Source organism: Astatotilapia calliptera, chromosome 7 (genome assembly GCF_900246225.1).
Source record: "Astatotilapia calliptera chromosome 7, fAstCal1.2, whole genome shotgun sequence".
NCBI classification, from domain to species: Eukaryota; Metazoa; Chordata; class Actinopteri; order Cichliformes; family Cichlidae; genus Astatotilapia; species Astatotilapia calliptera.
In genome coordinates, this window is record NC_039308.1 from 10,074,059 (window position 1) to 10,091,872 (window position 17,814).

The window sequence follows — 17,814 nt, forward strand, 5'->3', positions numbered from 1 at the left end:
TGCTAGGCCTGTTTTTTTTCCCTGATGATGTTTCTGATGGTACTAGACGTTAGTTTTGAGAGTCAGGTCAACATGAAAAGGTTTGTATCCGGTATCAATACTCTCTCATCAGAACATTGAGGAGAAAAGAGAAGCAGCACAAGGTCTCTGTGTGGTATTTCTGTAGCTAAACCTTTAGAAGTGCAGTTCTTTATTTGAAGGAAATGTGTCAGCTTTAGAGTGCTTAAGGCAGCTAAGTGCCATGACCCCACAACCAACATCTATATCCCCTTCACTTAATGCTATTAGCAGAGGCTCTGTAGCTCATATACAGGTGCCAAAATGCTTTCCCTTATGAACAAGCACTTGGCAATGGTGGGGAAGAGGAACTCCCTTTTAACAGGAAGCTATCTCCAGCACAACCAAACTCAGCTGTTGTCATTATGTGTTCAAAAGAATGGATTAAAAACCAGCAAGTCCTTTCATTTAGTAGTAAATCTAAGAACATGAATTAAGAATTTTAGCTTTACCTCCAAATTCACAAGTTTTATTAATTTTCTTCACTTTACTACCAGCATGCTGTATTTCTAAATTTAGTTTGGTCAATTAAAATAATTTATTAGACGTATGGTATGTCAGCAGTTGGAAATTGGAATAGAAAACAAGAGTGGGTTGTTTTTTTTCTAAATGAACCAACTACGTGGTTTTAAAATTAAACTTTAATTTTATGTAATTATTTCACAAAGCAATTATTTATTCATATATTCAGTTATATTTTTGACTTGGCTGAAAACCTTTTACGGTCATTTGCCCGTTTTTAAAGCTTCACAGAACAGAAAATTACACAAGGCTAAAAGTTCAAGACCATAGGCTCCGCTTCAACGAAACACTCCACTTCTACCTTTCAACATTATTGTACTGTGTATTAATATTTTCATCATAAACCCACATTAAATCCTTATGAATAAGGCACGAATGCTGCACAAACCACCAAGAATGCTCTCATACGTACACAGCGAGCCACATGGCATGTTTTACAACAGGGGTCTCAAACACGTGGCCCGGGGGCCACTTCCAGCACACGTCAACTGTCCTTGTGACCTGTGTATTGACGTGAGGAAATATAATGCAATTTGGCCCTTGAAGTTACTTTTTTTGTTAGGGAGGTTTTGTTTGTTGTTCAGTGCAATGTGAAAATAAGTTCTTTGAAAAGCAAAACATGTTTTAAAATGAAGGCAATATGAGCAGAGAGTACAAACATGTTGAGGGATTGGCTGTTAGTTCAGTGAGAGAGTTATTTGTAAAGAAAGCAAGTTTCACTAGAAGTCAAAAACTAATGTGTTCACTTATGTCTGCATTTTATTTAGTTAAATACTAGAAAGAGAGTCTCAATTTGTTTATTTGGTAGTTCACTGAAAGGCTTCAGTTAGTTAAGAGTGAGAATAAAATGCATTCATGTTTGCGGTTTTGTCTAGTTATGTATTATTAGAATTTTTTCAAAAACAAAACACTACATTTTTGGAAATATTTGTGGGTGGGGTTTTTTTTTGTACTACTTGAACACTAAAGCGGCCCTCCAATGAGATGACAGTGCCAGCAGTTGCCCACAGCTCATTTAAGTTTGAGACCCCTGTTTTACAACCTTCATTTCCCCCCCCCATTCATTCACACATCTACACTTCTTGTCACACTCTCACCACACCCATTCTCCTCATTCCATCTCTTCAGCTTTCTTCCTTGTTCCCTTCCCTTTCTTGTCTCCCCATTCTTCTTCATCAATCTTCCACCTCTCTCTCTACTCTCCTCACCCTGTTCAGGCATTATTGTGCACAGACCAAAATGCCTCCCGCTCCCCCGTGATCCGCTTCACCTTAATCTTCATGAAGAAAAGAGAGGATGAACAGGATCAGGTGTGGGGAAAGGCAGCAAAGGTTTGGGGGTGGAAGAAGACAATGGAGCATAGATGAAAGAAGAGAACACGAGAGGGAAAAAAGGCACAGAGGAGAAAAGATGGGGAGGAGGAGTCGGATGGAAACAATTTCTTGAGCAGATCATTTAAAAATCTGCCCTAACAAGATTTTAACTGCAGGAAAAACTACATGTATGAATCTGCTCCTACAGAGTTGTGTTGGCTGGCTCAATAAAAGCCTGAAAGCTAAAGAGAGTGGCTCATTAAACACAGCATGTATGGTCAGGAGATATGACGAAACATTCCTCTTATTTCGGTTGTCTGCTTCAGCGCTTATCAGCTACCACACACACACACACACACACACACACACACACACACACACACACACACACACACACACACACACACACACACACACACACACACACACACACACACACCTCATGGGAGAGGATGTTACTTATCTCCACCTGCTGGACAGAAAGCCAATTAAAATAGTTTTCTGGAACCACTTCTGACTCTGATAGTGCCATAAAGGCTTTCAGGAAAAATAGAAAACAAGATGAATAGTTCAAAGAATCCTGGATTTGAGGCATTTCAACACATTTTGGGTTATCCCTGTGGACTGCATGGTAGTTGCAGTCGTCACCGGGGAATCTGAAAAAGAGTTTAGCAACAAACATGAAGGCAGACCTTCTGCAAAGTTCTCTCTTACAGTTTTCCCCCCTGCTTGTAATACTTGGACGGGTGCATCTTTGTTGTTGTTCACAAAATTGGGGCCTTACTCTTTAAATCGAGTTTTGCCAAAGAGACCACAGAAAAGTATGAAACCAAACAGGGCCCACACTCCTTGGTTCTATCTGCCTGCGAACACAAAACATAACGGGCCAAGCTTTTGTCCTAACAAGCTGGCTCCATGTAGACTGACATCAACTCAACCTGTATCCATGACAACTGTCCCTAAAGTATCCAGCCTCCATGGCAATTGTCACCATAGTAACTTGAAAGAACACTTGAGGTGATGCCATGCTGACATGAGCCACAGCAGGACAACAGCTGACGCCTTTATTTCTTTACTGCCAGGATAATTAAAAAGTTCGAAAAATTCAGTGTAATATAAGTTTTGTGGACTTTACCCTCTGTTAGAAACCTACTTAAAAAAAAACTAGCAACATCTCTATCATGTAGCTTTCTCTAAATTTGAACAAATGAATAAATAATTGTATGTAAGACACAAGAATATGCTGAACTGGACAATCAACTAATTTTTCTCCTCGTGTTAAAAGTATTAATCATGCAAAGGGACAGTCTTGGACTCGTGAACTGTGCGTGCATTTCCAAGAAAATCTGCTAGGGACTAATGTGATATGTGAGCGTTTGCATTGTGATATATTTTAACAATAAATTTACTAAAAACAATTGTGTTACACTGAGTTAAAAATAAAAAGAATTGGATTAACATCACTTGTGTAAGTTGGCTCATAAATGACTGCAGTCATCCTCTGATAATAGGATTATCATTTTGATTCGCTGTAGCAGAGAATATCTCCATTGTGTCTCTGTCACAATTTGTTTATTATTTCTCACAGGAGGACCCAGTATGCAGACAACAGGAAACAGCAGATGGATGGGGAAAAAACAAACAAACAAACAAACCAAGGAACTTTTAAAGGACTTAACAATAAAGGTGCTGCGCAATGAGAGAAGAAAGCCCACTGAACTAATACGATCCAAAAATCAAGCAGGAACGATCCAAAAAAAAAAATCAGGAGGCAGCAGAAGAAAACAAACAACATGAAGGAGAGCAACAGGTGAACTACGACACTAATGAGAGTGGGGAAAAGAACAACGGCGGGAAGTAAAAATGGGAAAAAGGAGCCAACCTTCAAAATAAAAAAAGCAAGTAACCTGAAAGGCAGACTGAAAATAAACTCACACAGACCACAAGACAGATGAAGATTGGGAAAAAAAACTTGAGAAAGCACAAAGAAAGAATAGCAAAAGATTTATAAAAGAAACCACAGATCATTAAAAAACCTGACAGTCCCATTAACTGGTGTCACACAGGCAGGTAAGAGATATTATGCCGAAGACTAGAGAGGCATGCTACAAAGGAAATTCAACATAGCAGGACTTCTTTGTGTTAGCTGGCTCGTCAAAACCTTAAAGCTCCTTCAGAGAAGCCAGGCATGATCAGCTTTCTTTGTTAGCTCGGATTTTTCCACTTCAAGCTCGGGGTACTCTCACATAAAACGAGGCGTTTGATGCAATTTGACTCTTCTTCTGCACAAAATGGATCAATTGAACTACGCCTACTCTAATCAGAGACCTTATCAGAGGGACTGCTGATAGAGATTTATAAAGATTATGAAAAATCTAACAGTCAAATGCAACACTGGTGCTGAAAGTCACAAGAGTAATGGTGCAGATGCCTCTTTATGTTGTGAATTTATGATCAGTTGATCGGAAAACCAAATTTAATTGTCTTAAGCTGTGTTTCTTTTACTGCTCGCTGCACTCTTGGTGCTCTCAGTGTTATTTCTGCACATTTGACCTTTGCCACTTTAAATTATATAACTTAAACAATACAGGTGGCTAGTGTGTTCTCTTCTGGCACTTCCATAGTCTAAATCACTCTGTGTTGTTGCCAGATAAATGTGAAATAAATTTCACTGACTGAATATTCTTGGTGATAAACAGCCTACAAATGTAACTGATCGATTTATGAGCTGCAATTCAAACAAGTGTAAAAGAGACTTAGCAGTACTAGAATCAAGAACCACCAGCTCAACACATGCAGCGTTTGTGCTGCTGTAACTTTTTAGCTGAGCTAAATAAGTTGCACATGTAAAATGTATTACTTCAGAAAAAATATGTATATGACACCAAATAAAATATGCAGTGAAAACATGGCAGATCGGGCCAATTTTAAACCAAAACTGAACATAACATGCACCGGACCAGGTCACGTGTTAAACACAATCACCGTGGTGATCAAACCTGGTGCAAGAACTACCTTCGTAACACAGGAAATATGGACTTAAGGCTCATACCATTAATCTAAAACAGGCACAAATATTTCTCTTACTATTATATATGTAAATTAAGCTTTTTACAATGCATAAAAAAGTCCCTCAAATGTGTATGGAATAAACATTAACAGCTAGCATACAGAAAACATCATGCAGTTTAATCGTCTTTTGAGCTGCTTGAGTTATCTCACCATCTACTGATAATTATGCCTTTTGAATAACTGCTCTTTTCTCCTTTGTGGATTAGCAGGGAAATTACCCTTAATACCTGGGGTGATTTGATGTGAGGTCAGAAGTGATTTCATTTTATAAATCAATACTAATTACTTTGTGATCAGCTCATTCACAGAAACTTGGCAGTCTCTTAAGACGGGCAGCAGTGACTGTTTCCATTAACTGACAATCGTAGTGATGAAGTCTACATGTGACAAGTGAATGAAAATATCACGTCTGCATGAATTACCAATCTATTGCTTGTCCCTAAGGGAGAAAGACTGGGAGGATGAGTCTCACACATGCACACACACACACACACACACACACACACACACACACACACACACACACACACACACACACACACACACACACACACACACACAAGCACACATACACAAGCACACATACACATGGGGTATCAGTTTATCCAGCTGTCATTTGCAGCTGACGATACCAAACTTTTTCTCAGGGGACACATATTCAGGTGATTTATATCTTTGCATAAAGAATATGGCCTATAAAATTATACAGATAATACACTGGGCACTGTAACGTGATTTAGCCTCCACTCTAATATTACTTATCTTATGCTCCATTGCAAAGACTTGAGAAGGCTTTTACACCACAGCAGAGCCAGTACTGCCGGAGTATAAATTTCAGCTGAATAATCAGCTGAGATCCATTTTATTCTTACTGCGAACCGCCTTCAGGTGCCAAACAAGTGCTTTAAAGTACAGTGCAGTGGGTAAGTACAAAGCCTACCTCCGCACTATTTTTTTCTCTGTGTCCATATTCATTGAGGTAGATTGAGAGCTAATCAATTCTCAGTGGGCTCTAAAAGGCCAAGACTCAGGCTACAGCCCTCTGCTCAAAGTAATATCACGCTCTGTCTTCTAGCCCTGCCCACTCCTCCTCCTCACATCCGCATAGTCTTACTCCAGGTTTCATGTGGCTGTTGGCTTTTTTTTATCTAAAATGAAATTAAAAATAAAACAGTCTGCTGGGTGTTTGAATTACACTACAAGTGCAGGAGGAAATGAAGAAATCAACATCACTGGAGCTCTTTTTACAAGCTTCAGCTGAAAAACGCTGTATACAGTATGCTGCTATCACTACCACACTTACAGGCTCTTATCCCTACTTGTGGGCTAGCACTCAGACAGTGCACTCAGACATTTACTGAGGACCTGATAAACTGCTGCTGAAACCAGAACTGACTTGGTATGAAGCATTTAAAGTGTTGCTCAAATGATGTGAAGTGAGATCAGACTCGTGCAGGAGTTGGATAAAATTACATTTGACCTTTTTTTGAATGTTTGAGAATGCCAAACACAAAACCAGTTCAAGGGTTTCCCTGTAAAGTTGCTGAAAGACAATCTTTTACAACTCTGGGTGTTAAAGAGTTTTCACATATATTTTCAACCCTGTCTCACAAATATTGCATAAAAAATGAATGCCAAATTAGATTGCACAGTGCTAAAGCCTCGTACGTTGTAAGATGTTGTAAAAGATGTTGGACACTTTGAATTTTATGCCATATGAGGCTCAGAAAGTATTTTTCTCATGATAATGTCTGTAGATTCACAACTTCTAGCAGTTATTGAATGTAATTTAAAGGATTGTTGACACAAAAAATGAATGACAAATCTATGAGAATTTATCCAATTTCATTTGAGCAAATGAAAAAAAGGGTACTCTGTTTAACAATAGCTACAATTCCTCACCTGTGAGTGCACTACTGTTGCTAAACCCTCAAATTAAAATTGACAGTCTGCACCTTAAGACAGTGTTCATAATATACCTTATCCTGAAATATTATGACAAAAAAAGCTAAAAGAAAGAACAATGTCCAAAAAGATGCAAATCTAATTCTACTGCACGTCCCACATGTCTGGTTCTAGAAAAATCCTTCTGGTTGGCTTGTTTGTTTCACACTGTAACAAAAATTATTAACACAACCTCACATTAGTTTGACAAAAAAAGAGCTGATTTTGAGAAAAACAAAGAGTGAACTGAGAGGCAGAGAAAACAGAGGGGGCTGCAACAAAAAATATATAAATAAATGAACGTCTGAGTGACAGCTGCAGCCTCCACATTGCTTTTAAACAACAAAACATTGGCCTCCAATTTCCATTTCTCTCTCTGCAGCAAAGCATGTGGTAGCTTTGCCATTAAAAAGACATGCACACACACACACACACACACACACTCAGCATGTCCATCAATTTTTAAGTTGTCAGCAGTGTCTGAGCTTCAGTTTGGCCACTCAACTCCTTGAGCTAGTCAACTCCCTACACAGCACTGTTGGAGCTTTACTACCCGCTAAAGGCAATCTAATGATATCAGAGAGAGAATAGACTGAAAGTGTATACATGTATGTGTCTGCATGCAGTACAGTGGAGAGGAGAGTTGACTTGAGGTTGAGAAGAAGAGCGAACACAAGCGATACAGCAATAAAACATGAGACAGACTCCACTGATTGATTAAACAATGGCTGCACATTAGAGAGAAACTAGCCTGTGGGAAGAAGGGAAACGTGTGTGTGTGTGTATGTGTGTGTGTGTGTTCGGGGTTGCTGAATGGCCCGCAGCTGAAAGAAAGATAAAGACTGCTGGTGGATAGAGATATAAACTCTCTCACACACACATGCTAATGCATGCACACACACACACACACACACGAGCAGAACCCACGGACATGGATGAGACTGGAGCTTTGGAGCTTTGGAGCAGCTGCTATATATAGTGCATGGGTGAATCTGGGATAATGCATTACTGTTCTCTAGCTGCCATGCAGACACACACACTCAAAGATGCACACAATCTAAACCGGTTGACTGCGAAACCAGTGGCTCTGTACGGGAAGAACTTGTCATTATTTTGACACACTTCACAACACACACATACACACACAGAGAATAAGGCATACAGAACACTTTAAACAAACAAATACACACACATTGACACTCAATCAATAAATACTCAATATGCACTGCCTTACATTTAAATGGTCATGTGAAAACACACAGCTTCCACCCTTGGAAAAAGCGCACTTATTAGTGTAGACAGCTTTTCAGGCACAGAAGAGTTGTGTGTTCATCTTCTGACATCTGTCAGCCATTGTCTGCTACAACACAACCCAAGGAACCTCCAGCTGCTGCACTCAGGTTTCAAATTCTATAATTGCAAGAACACACTGCTTGGCAATACTGTAAGATGAGGCCGGGTTGTAAGCCTGCACTTAACACATTTAATGACCCATGTGATTGTTGTTTGCACGAGTCATATCAACTTTGTACTCGTCACCCCTACTCGAGAGATTTTGGGAAACAAATTTATTTCAATCCAGACTTGATCTGTTCCAGAGGTAAGTAAAACTCATTTAAAAATCTTATATTAACTTATAATTTAACTATAATAATAATTAAGCAGTGGAGCCTTTTTCACAGTTACACAGCATTTTTCCTTTATTTGTTAATAGTTGTCACTTATTTATCAATTTTACACTGTTTTTTTAATTTACCTTCCCACAAGGCTAAAGCCTTTCATGGGCTTCATGTCACAGAAAAAAAACTAACACTGTGGTTTTGTACTCTTGTTGTGATTTAGTGACATCGAATAAACATTTGAACATTCATTCAAAAAGTTCTTTCAGATCAACTTGCATGTTGTCACTGCAATATTGTTACTACCCACCATCCAGCTCTCTTTTTGACACTGACACACACACACACACACACGCACACGCACACACACACGCGCACACACACACACACACACACACACACACACACACACACACACACACACACACACACACACACACACACACACACACACACCTCTTACCCGTTTGGTGAAGTCCATGGCTTTGAGGATGGAAAGGTTGAGCGTTTCCAGAGAAGCCAGAACTCCCTCATAATCTCCCATGTGCTTAGCAAAGTAGTCTGTTTTACACAGAGTCATAAAATAATTTGCAATGGTTAGCCCAAAGTAGCTGATTTAATATCCTATATTTAAAAAAATATTTTGCATTTCAACAGGCAAGTATTTTTAATAATGGATAAGAGAGGGAATGAGGGCAGTGGCAGGGAAGTAAGTGCGTGCTTGTGGGTGTGTGTGAGTGTGTGTCAGCAGTCTACTTACCGCAGAGTTCCTTAGTGTCAACATTACTATCACAGCATAGCAAAGGAGCAGAAGAAGGAAAGAAAGGAAAGGGAGATAGGAAGAAAGGAAAAGAATGGAGAAGAGCAGGGTCAGAAACAGAGGAAAGTTGTTTTGCATGCAGTCACACATACAAAAAGAGCTTGGCAAGCAGAGAGGGATCTAACAAGACTGTGGCAGGAGTCTGAATCAATCCACCGCCATCATTCACGCTCCGTTCACTGCGTGGGGACTCATTTGGCAATGAATTCTTCACTGCTTCAAAGAAGACTTTCGCTGTTGACTGACCAGGAGAGAAGTGGGGTGGGACAGAAAAAGGATGGAAGAAAGGTGGAAATGAAGGAAGAAGGACGATCCATCCAAAAGATGGATGAGATGCAAGTGATGACGGATGAACTGTGGCTTAGTGGAGGAGATAGGCAGAAACACTCCATCTGTCCACCTCTTCATTGTGATAATAAATCACTGCTCAGCAAGTCCACAAACATAATGAGAAACGAAGTGTTAAAAACAGTCAAAAAAATGTAATTTGAATATTTCAAACAGCATACGTTCTGTTGAGCCTTGTTCAGCAGCCTCATTTAATAGGCTCTGCTTTATTTTATTAAGTATTTGCACACAGTGTTTCTGCCAGGATGAATCCTGATCCTTCGTTGTGACAGATGGGCTTTAGTAATGGCAACCAAAAATCTGGTTTTAACTAGAGATGGCACGATACCACTTTTTTATGTCCGATACCGATACCGATATCATAAATTTGGATATCTGCCGATACCGATATGAATCCGATATAGTGTTTTTTAATCAACAAAACTGTTTTTTAAAATATCTTGCTGCATTTTGCAAGTCTGCAAGTTCATACTTAAGTTTAAAACAACAACTACACTAAAGCTATTTTGTTATACCTGTATACAAAAAAAATATTTCATAGTTCAGCAATACTGATCAATCTAATAAACTTAGACCTACACCATCCTCCCTATTCTGGTATTTTAAAGAGTACTTAGCGTAAATATTAAGCAACCTAACTAATAGGGTTCCAACTCCCAGCAACAACAAAAATAAATAAATAAAAAATAGGGAACCACCCCTCACGCGCCACCTCATGATGCTTAATCGACGTAATCAACCTTAATTTGATGCAGTGTGAAAAAAAAATGCACAGAAATCAATTATTTTTCAAGAAATATTAAATAGATTCAACATCTTTCTTCAACAAAATTGCAGACTGCACAGATGGTACCTTCCCAAAGGAAAAAGCACTATAGCTTACTAGGGTATATATATTAGACTTAATAGTCACTATATACAGTAATTGACTTCTATTCATTTTACATCAAATTAAAACTTTGTGTGTCAGATAATTATTTATTAAAAGCTAGACATTTTAAATGAGAATAAGAAAGAAAAGTATGTCTTTGTGCCCCCTTTTCCCTGTTAATGCCCTATCGGCCCCCCTGGCTAAACTTTGCTAGATCCGCCCCTGCGCAGTTACGTCAGCTGTAGAAAAAGATCCTGGTGTAGAAAGTAATATTAAATAAATTCTAACAACAGCTTATCAAGCTTAAACGTGCTGCTGTTGTTCAGCCGCTGGTTTCCTCTTTCTGGTGCAAAGTGGGCCAAAAACAAAGATGGACTCATGACAGAAAAGCCGATCAGCTGATCATTTAAGCAGCCGGAGAGCGAGAGGCAGTCGCTCGTTAAGCTTAACGCAGGAATGCTTTACAAACATTCAGAGATGGACTTACACACTTGCTTTACTTCTCTCGGGGATAACTTTGTCGGAGATGAAATGCCGGGTTGCTAGCGAAGCTCCAAATGCTATCCAGACCACAGGTCCCGCATGCCACAGCCGCTCTATCACGTGATGCATACTGCTCCGACATGCTAACGTTCTGAGGCGAGTTACGGCGTGTTGCAAGTTTTGTGAGGTGCTTTCGTGATATTTAATGGATCGGATTACATTTTTTATTTTTCTCCGATATCCGATCCAGTCATTTAGGTCAGTATCGGACCGATACCGATACGTAATATCGGATCGGTCCATCTCTAGTTTTAACCAACAATAAATGCATTTTCATGTTTGCGCACAGCATATGCAGCTTAAACAGAATTTAGGGATGTCTGTGTACTGAGTGTTATAAAGTTGTTCCAACATTTTTGCTGGTTAAAACGAAACGAAAGATTGTTTACTATCCAAATGCTAGTTCCAGATGCAGGGTGTGTTTTCAAAGAGAGAGTAAACCAGTAATTATGTTGTTCTCCGCAAGTGATGCAGCCGCCTATTGAGTTAGTAATGAATTTCACTGTACTTGAGATTCCACCTTATTAAGTGCCAGTTTGTTTTTAGATTTCACAACATCCACTGAAGACGTGAAGACAATGAAACACGCTGATATGAGGCTGTGCATATTAAAGCTTAACTCCATCAGCTGTACAAGTTCAGTTTTTATTAAGAGGTGTTCTGGTCTAATAGTTTAAAACCTGTATCAAAAGGTTTTTAGGACATCTGCACCAACTTTGGCTATTCCCTTTTAGGGATGTTTAGGGGATATTTGCCTATAAAAGACTTGTTAGTACTTATTTTAACTGAACATTAACATGCAGAAAATTATGCTTTTGGTCATTTGGATTTGTCATGACACTGTTTGTCAAGCAGAGCTTCTTCCAGTTTCCAATACGTGACTAAGTAACTTCCTAGTTTGTGAAATAAATTGCTGAAAATAGAATGAAAACAAAGAAAAATACTAAATTTAATACAGCATGCTTTGTGTTTGAGACCATCCAAGATTTTTGTAAAACGCACTATAATTCTGTTACTTAGCGCTAATTAAAAGTAGTCATCCAATCTTAGCTGATAAATTAAGACTCCACTTACTCTTTTCCAAATTTGGTAACATCTAACACCAAATAAACAGCATGGTGGTGGCTGAAACAGTAAAGCTTTGATTATACTCTGCTGTGGACCCGGACCATAATAGTCGAGTAGTTATTACTGTTATACTTGTTTGAAGGGTGATTGAAGTCCCCGGCTTGGGGCACATGTGCAGTTGGTGCACCAAAAATTGGCAGGATGTCCACCCTCGCACTCACCATCTGATGATGAAACTGTACTGCATGTGGGTAAAGGCAGATAAATAGAAATATATGTTTTTGTTATAATGACCAGAGTAACTCCAGATTTCTTCAAGTGCTTTTGAACAAACTGAATAACTCAATTACTCTGATGTGCAGGTGAGTGTCTTCCTGCATTTTGTGCAATTATGTTCTAAAAAAAGACCGCAGGAGTTTTCGTTCTGCCTCGTCGGTTCACGGGGAAAAAGCATGTGAAACTGACTGAGACTTGTGCAGGGAAGATTTGAAGCCTGAAAGGGCAGGAGAAGGGGAATGAGTGACAGATGGAGAGGATGAGGAGAGAGAGCGTTGATGAGTTGAGTGATAGAAGGATGAAAGCTTGAAGAGCATGACAGAAAGCTCAGAAAACAGCCTGATAGTGAAGAAGGATAAAGAGAAATGGGAAGAGACCAAAAGAGTGACAGAGGAAGACGAACAGCTGGAGGCAGAACAACGCTCAGTCTCTCATTTGCATCCATCAACATCTTGCTTCACACAGGAAATGCTTATAGAGTTTCTCCTTTTATTCGGACCAATCAATAACCCTATCTGCTGTCACATGATGATGCTAAGGCCTGGCATGCAACCACCAAATCTACTTAACCCTAATGAGTAGAGCATTTTCTGAGTGCATTCTCTGCAGCAAGTAAGATTGATAAAGTGAGCCCATATCCAAGTGGCAATGTCACTGACGTCAAAGAGACGGTGGGCTGTTGCTTGGACCACTTATTGCGCTGATGTAAAAAACCTGAGCCAGGGTGGAGGATTTGTATATTAAACCTAATTCAATTCTACAAAAATGATAAAGGTCAGCTTTTGTTCTGCCTGGTTTCATTTTATTTGAGGGCCTGCAGGACTGGGAGGTTGTGTAAATTAACAGAGCTAGACTTCTGATTACTCAGATCCCACTGTGTCAGCATGCTTCTTCTGAGCTGACTGGCTGATTATGAAGGGTCATAAATTGATTCAATGAGAATCAAAATAAAACATCTTGGGAGTAGCTGTAAAGAGGTTAATGTCTTGAGGAGAGAGATGAATAGAAAGGCAAAGATGTAAAAACAGGTAACAATGACTTTCCTCTGTTTTTATGCTGCTTCCCCTTCATGTCTGCTCCTGTTTCTCTTTCCCTTTTATTATTTTGGCATTTTTATATTTAAAAGTGTCATTTAATGCAAAGGGCTCTGGTCCAAAAGGGCCTGCATAAAAGGAGCTTTCAGAGGTGGATGTGACATTTCCTCACTGCAGGGTAAATTATATACATCTTACCTAAGCATGCACACATAAGAAAAAGCAGAACTGATGTGGTGCAGCAGGAAAGCACTCGCGTGCATCTTATGGACTTTCATAATTGATGGAAGTTAAACAAAAAACATGGCCAAGCGAGCACGAAAACACGCACACACATGTAAATTTACTGTATTCATTTTTATTTCATGCTGCTATGGATGCACGGTGCATGCTGCAGGCAAACACGCACACGAACAGGCGTGCAGTAATGGTGCTGACCTGGTGTTATCAGAGTCAATGGTGTGAAATAGCTTCTCCAGCTCCTCTTCATTCAGCGTGCCATCTGAGAAGAATGCTTGGAACTCATCCAGAGACAGCTTCCCGTCATCTGCAGGAAGTACGGCACCATCAAAGCTATGAGGACATTTATTTGTAATTGCAAAAACAGTGTTAAATAATATTAAGAGGACGTGTCTGATTAAAGAAGCATATAAACTGCAGCCTGTCTGCTGCTTCTAAAGAGGATGGAAGGAGATAAAGTGAAATTACAGGTCATTACTGCAACCTGCTACAGCTCTAAACTACAATACTGCATAATAATACCTTCATCCCACCGGATCTCTTTTATAACCAACATTTGTTCCCGATGGCATCTGGAGAGTTTAAATAGTTCCAAGTTATACGGATTAAATTTTAGTGACATTGTTTTTTTTGTCCTGGGTTTGACATGTTGCAGCACTGCGGATGACGGGGGTTAGCCAGTCGCTTGACCGAGAGGATGCTTTGGTCCAGAGTGAAAAATCCCAGCTTATTACCCTGAGGTTAATTTGTCCTGATTAAGTGGATCCTGGGGCATTTTTCTTTAGTGCATTGAAGTGAATAGGGTTTTCCTTTTTATATAAATCTGCACCACCGTGAAATATAAATATCATCCCCCAGTGTCTTAGCATGACATTTAACTTTTGATTGTTTTCAGTCTTGCTGTTACTCTTATTCATAAAGCAGAGCCCAAAAACCACCATCTGTAAATTCTGACTCCGAGCTTATCTCTGTGACAATAAGCTGAAGCTGGTGGAGATGGTTTTTGTTCAGCTGATAACCATCTCCAAAATCAAACCACTGTTCTCCTCTGCTGACCTGGAGATAGTCATTCAGTCGTTTTTTTCAGTACTTCAGCCCCAGTCAAACTCTTCATCAGAACTTTAACTTGTACTCAAAACAGTCAAAAACAGTCCTGTGTCTGCCATTTGAAAAATGAAATCACTGCTTGATAATTACTCTGATACTGTTAACCCAACAGTATCAGCTACCTGTGAATCAGCAGCAGTTTAATACCAGTTTGCTTTGCCGCACTGACGTCCACGTTCATACATCCTTGGCATGATGACTGCCTTCAGTCCTTTCCCGAGCTGCTGTAAAATCAATCCAGCATGCACTCCAGTCTGCTAAAAACCTTCAGATGAATCCTTGCTGTCTGTCTGTGTTGCACTTTAGTAAGCACACAATGGCGATTATGTTTCAAAACCCCAAGGCCTTTTGGGGCTGCACTGATAACCAAAGCACTCAACAGTACTGGATTTCTAGCCTTCTTATATAACATCCAATAAAACAAAGTCTAGAAGAAAAAATATGGATAACTCCTGGTCTTTGTAATATTCTGACTAGATATAATATTGAAGGATTTAATTTTCTATCCACAAAAAGTGGCACAGTTTTGTAACCATTTATCCCCAGGTAAGCCTATAGCATCGATTGTTAGCAAAAGAAATAGCTTCATATTTAGTTTTGCAAAGATTTGTTAAAAAAATTGCTAAGGATGCTCAAGATTTCTGAATTTTCAATGAATCCATCCATTTATCCATCCATCCTCTGTCCCAAGGCATCCTCCTGGTTGCACAATTACTTATGAGGCATCCATTTCTGCCACTTTTATCCCCACCACTTGGTATTATTAGCATGTAATCTACTGTTTGTACAGTAGATTAGATGCTACTGTACAAACAAGAATAGCATAAAAAGCAACGGACAGCTACAGTCATCAAAAAGTTCTGTGGGAACGTTTCAAAAATGAAATAAAACTTTGATCCAGCGCAACTTAGTAAAATTAGCTGTAAGCATTGTTTCAACCAGCAGTTTAAATTTGTTTTAGTTAGTAGGGAGTGGTTATTCATGGCATTGGCTCTATCCTGTCTTTGCTTGCTAGTCCTGTATTCCTGACTGTCTCACCACATGATGCATAGCTATATCAAATATTAATTCCCTTGCCCTCTAAGTGTGTTTGTCCTTGAGTGTGGCTGACTGGATACAGCAGGTTGAGCCATGGGGACCACTGCGGAGTACTGAGAAAGCTCAGGGACAAGAGGACTGCAGCCTTATAAAGGCTTGAATTCAAATGTGCTGCTCTTGGCTCTTAAGTCTGCCTCACAATTCCCCTTTGCTATTTCTCAGTTTCATGATTAGGGAAGTATGTGTTTATGAATTTCTTATTTTAAATCAAGATGCATCTATTTTTTATTCCCTACTTCATTCTTCTGCCGCTAGTTTTTGTTTGGTTTCTTTTTTGGCTCTCTTCCACTCTGGCACAGTCAGTTGCACTCTCTGTTAGTTTGTTTTGAGAACCATATGCAGTCTTTTTTTCTGAGTGGTGGTCAAAACTCGAGCCTGTTTCAAACTGTCAAAAAACTTGCAGGAACTCTGCAGCCACTTACACTCTTTCTGGCCCATCTCATGCCTTCTTATGCTTTTCTCCCCATTAAGTGTCTCCATATCTTTCAGCCTTCCTTTTTTCCAGATCCTTGTTAGAGCAACAAAGTAGCCGTTGCCTCTCAGATGTTCTTCCATGTCGATTTCTGCTGCACAAAATGATTGTGACTCAGAAACGCCTTCACAAATAGCCTTCTTTTGGTGACGCTTGGCATAACCTTTCCATGACAGAAGGCGTGTTTGTTTGAGGCGAACTTCTAAAATGCCACTTCTTGTGTTCATAGTCCCACTCTCCCTGTCCACCAGGGCTCAACTGTGAATTTAGACTCTGTGGTCATGACTATTTCTAACCTGGCCTTCTCTGGTGCAGCAGTGAAGAAGCACAGAAAGCACTGGTGTTTAATTCAGCAGTGACCCAATTTACAGCCAGCTAGCCCACTTAGGAATTCTCCAGTAACACACCGCTCAAGCAAAGCAGATAGTGTGCTAACCCTATTTTCAAAAGCATGAAATACTCCCAAATTACACAGCTAACAAAAAAGCCTACAGCTTCTCTGATTCCTGGCTTATACTGTACCACTGTCAAAGACTCAGATGTGCCTTTTTTGTGTGTTTCACAATAATCTCTCACACATGTAACCACTTCCTTGGTATCCGTTGAGAGTTTAATTTTTTGTATTCCACTAACAGGAAAGTCAAGCACCACAATCAGCTGCTAAACAGCATCCATGGATCATTTTAGCTGACTCTTGATGCTGCAGTTCACCCAGCAAACCCCACTATAAATAATGTACAACAACCCTGACATCCACTCGCCTCCAAACCAAGGCAGTCAGCAGCAGACGGATTGATGCAACAGCCAACAGCATTCTGTCTCAACTGCAGATTGGCACAATTTGATGAAATTGCCCATATTTTACGTCCCTAAAATCAACAGAGAGAAATTATCCTGATGCAAAGGAAATTACCCAGACTCAGAAAAGTATTCTAAAACAGCAGGGAGGAGATAAGGTAAAGGCTAGACATCACTGCGAAACCTTGAGTAATTCTTGGACACACACACACACACACAAACAAACACACAGTGTGAATGTGCTCTTAAAACTCCCTCAAGACATTTACTTTTATTACAGGGAGAGAAAGGCCAGAAAAATAAATGTCTGTCATCTTTATAGAGTTCTTAAAGTGCATGAGCTGCAAAATACAGTTCGTTAGTTTTCTGTATAGCTTGAAGTTTTCCTTTTTTCTTTAGCTTTTATTAGGTCAGTTACATCACTCATTTACATTTTGCTGGAAAATGAGAAATGGATCCTGTGATTCACTGAAGCATGTGCAAGCACACATGGAAATACAGTATGTAGTATAATTTGAAAGTTGATATTTTTGAATGACCACCTTAATTCTTAAACATCTTTAATTTACTTTGTTCTCCAGTACTGCTTCAATAATTTGCAAACTGGTCTCT

The 17,814-nt window shown here is 39.5% G+C and overlaps 1 protein-coding gene across 1 annotated transcript in view; it reads right to left on the bottom strand.

Moving 5' to 3' along the window:
* necab2 (N-terminal EF-hand calcium binding protein 2) overlaps nt 1–17,814 on the bottom strand; it is a 151,684-nt gene that overhangs the window by 91,261 nt on the left and 42,609 nt on the right. Inside the window, exons 3-5 of the mRNA XM_026172965.1 lie at nt 13,926–14,034; nt 9,288–9,313; nt 8,991–9,088 (exon numbers count right to left, since the gene is read on the bottom strand). Of these exons, the coding sequence (XP_026028750.1) occupies nt 8,991–9,088; nt 9,288–9,313; nt 13,926–14,034 (233 nt within the window). The remainder of the gene's footprint in view (nt 1–8,990; nt 9,089–9,287; nt 9,314–13,925; nt 14,035–17,814) is intronic.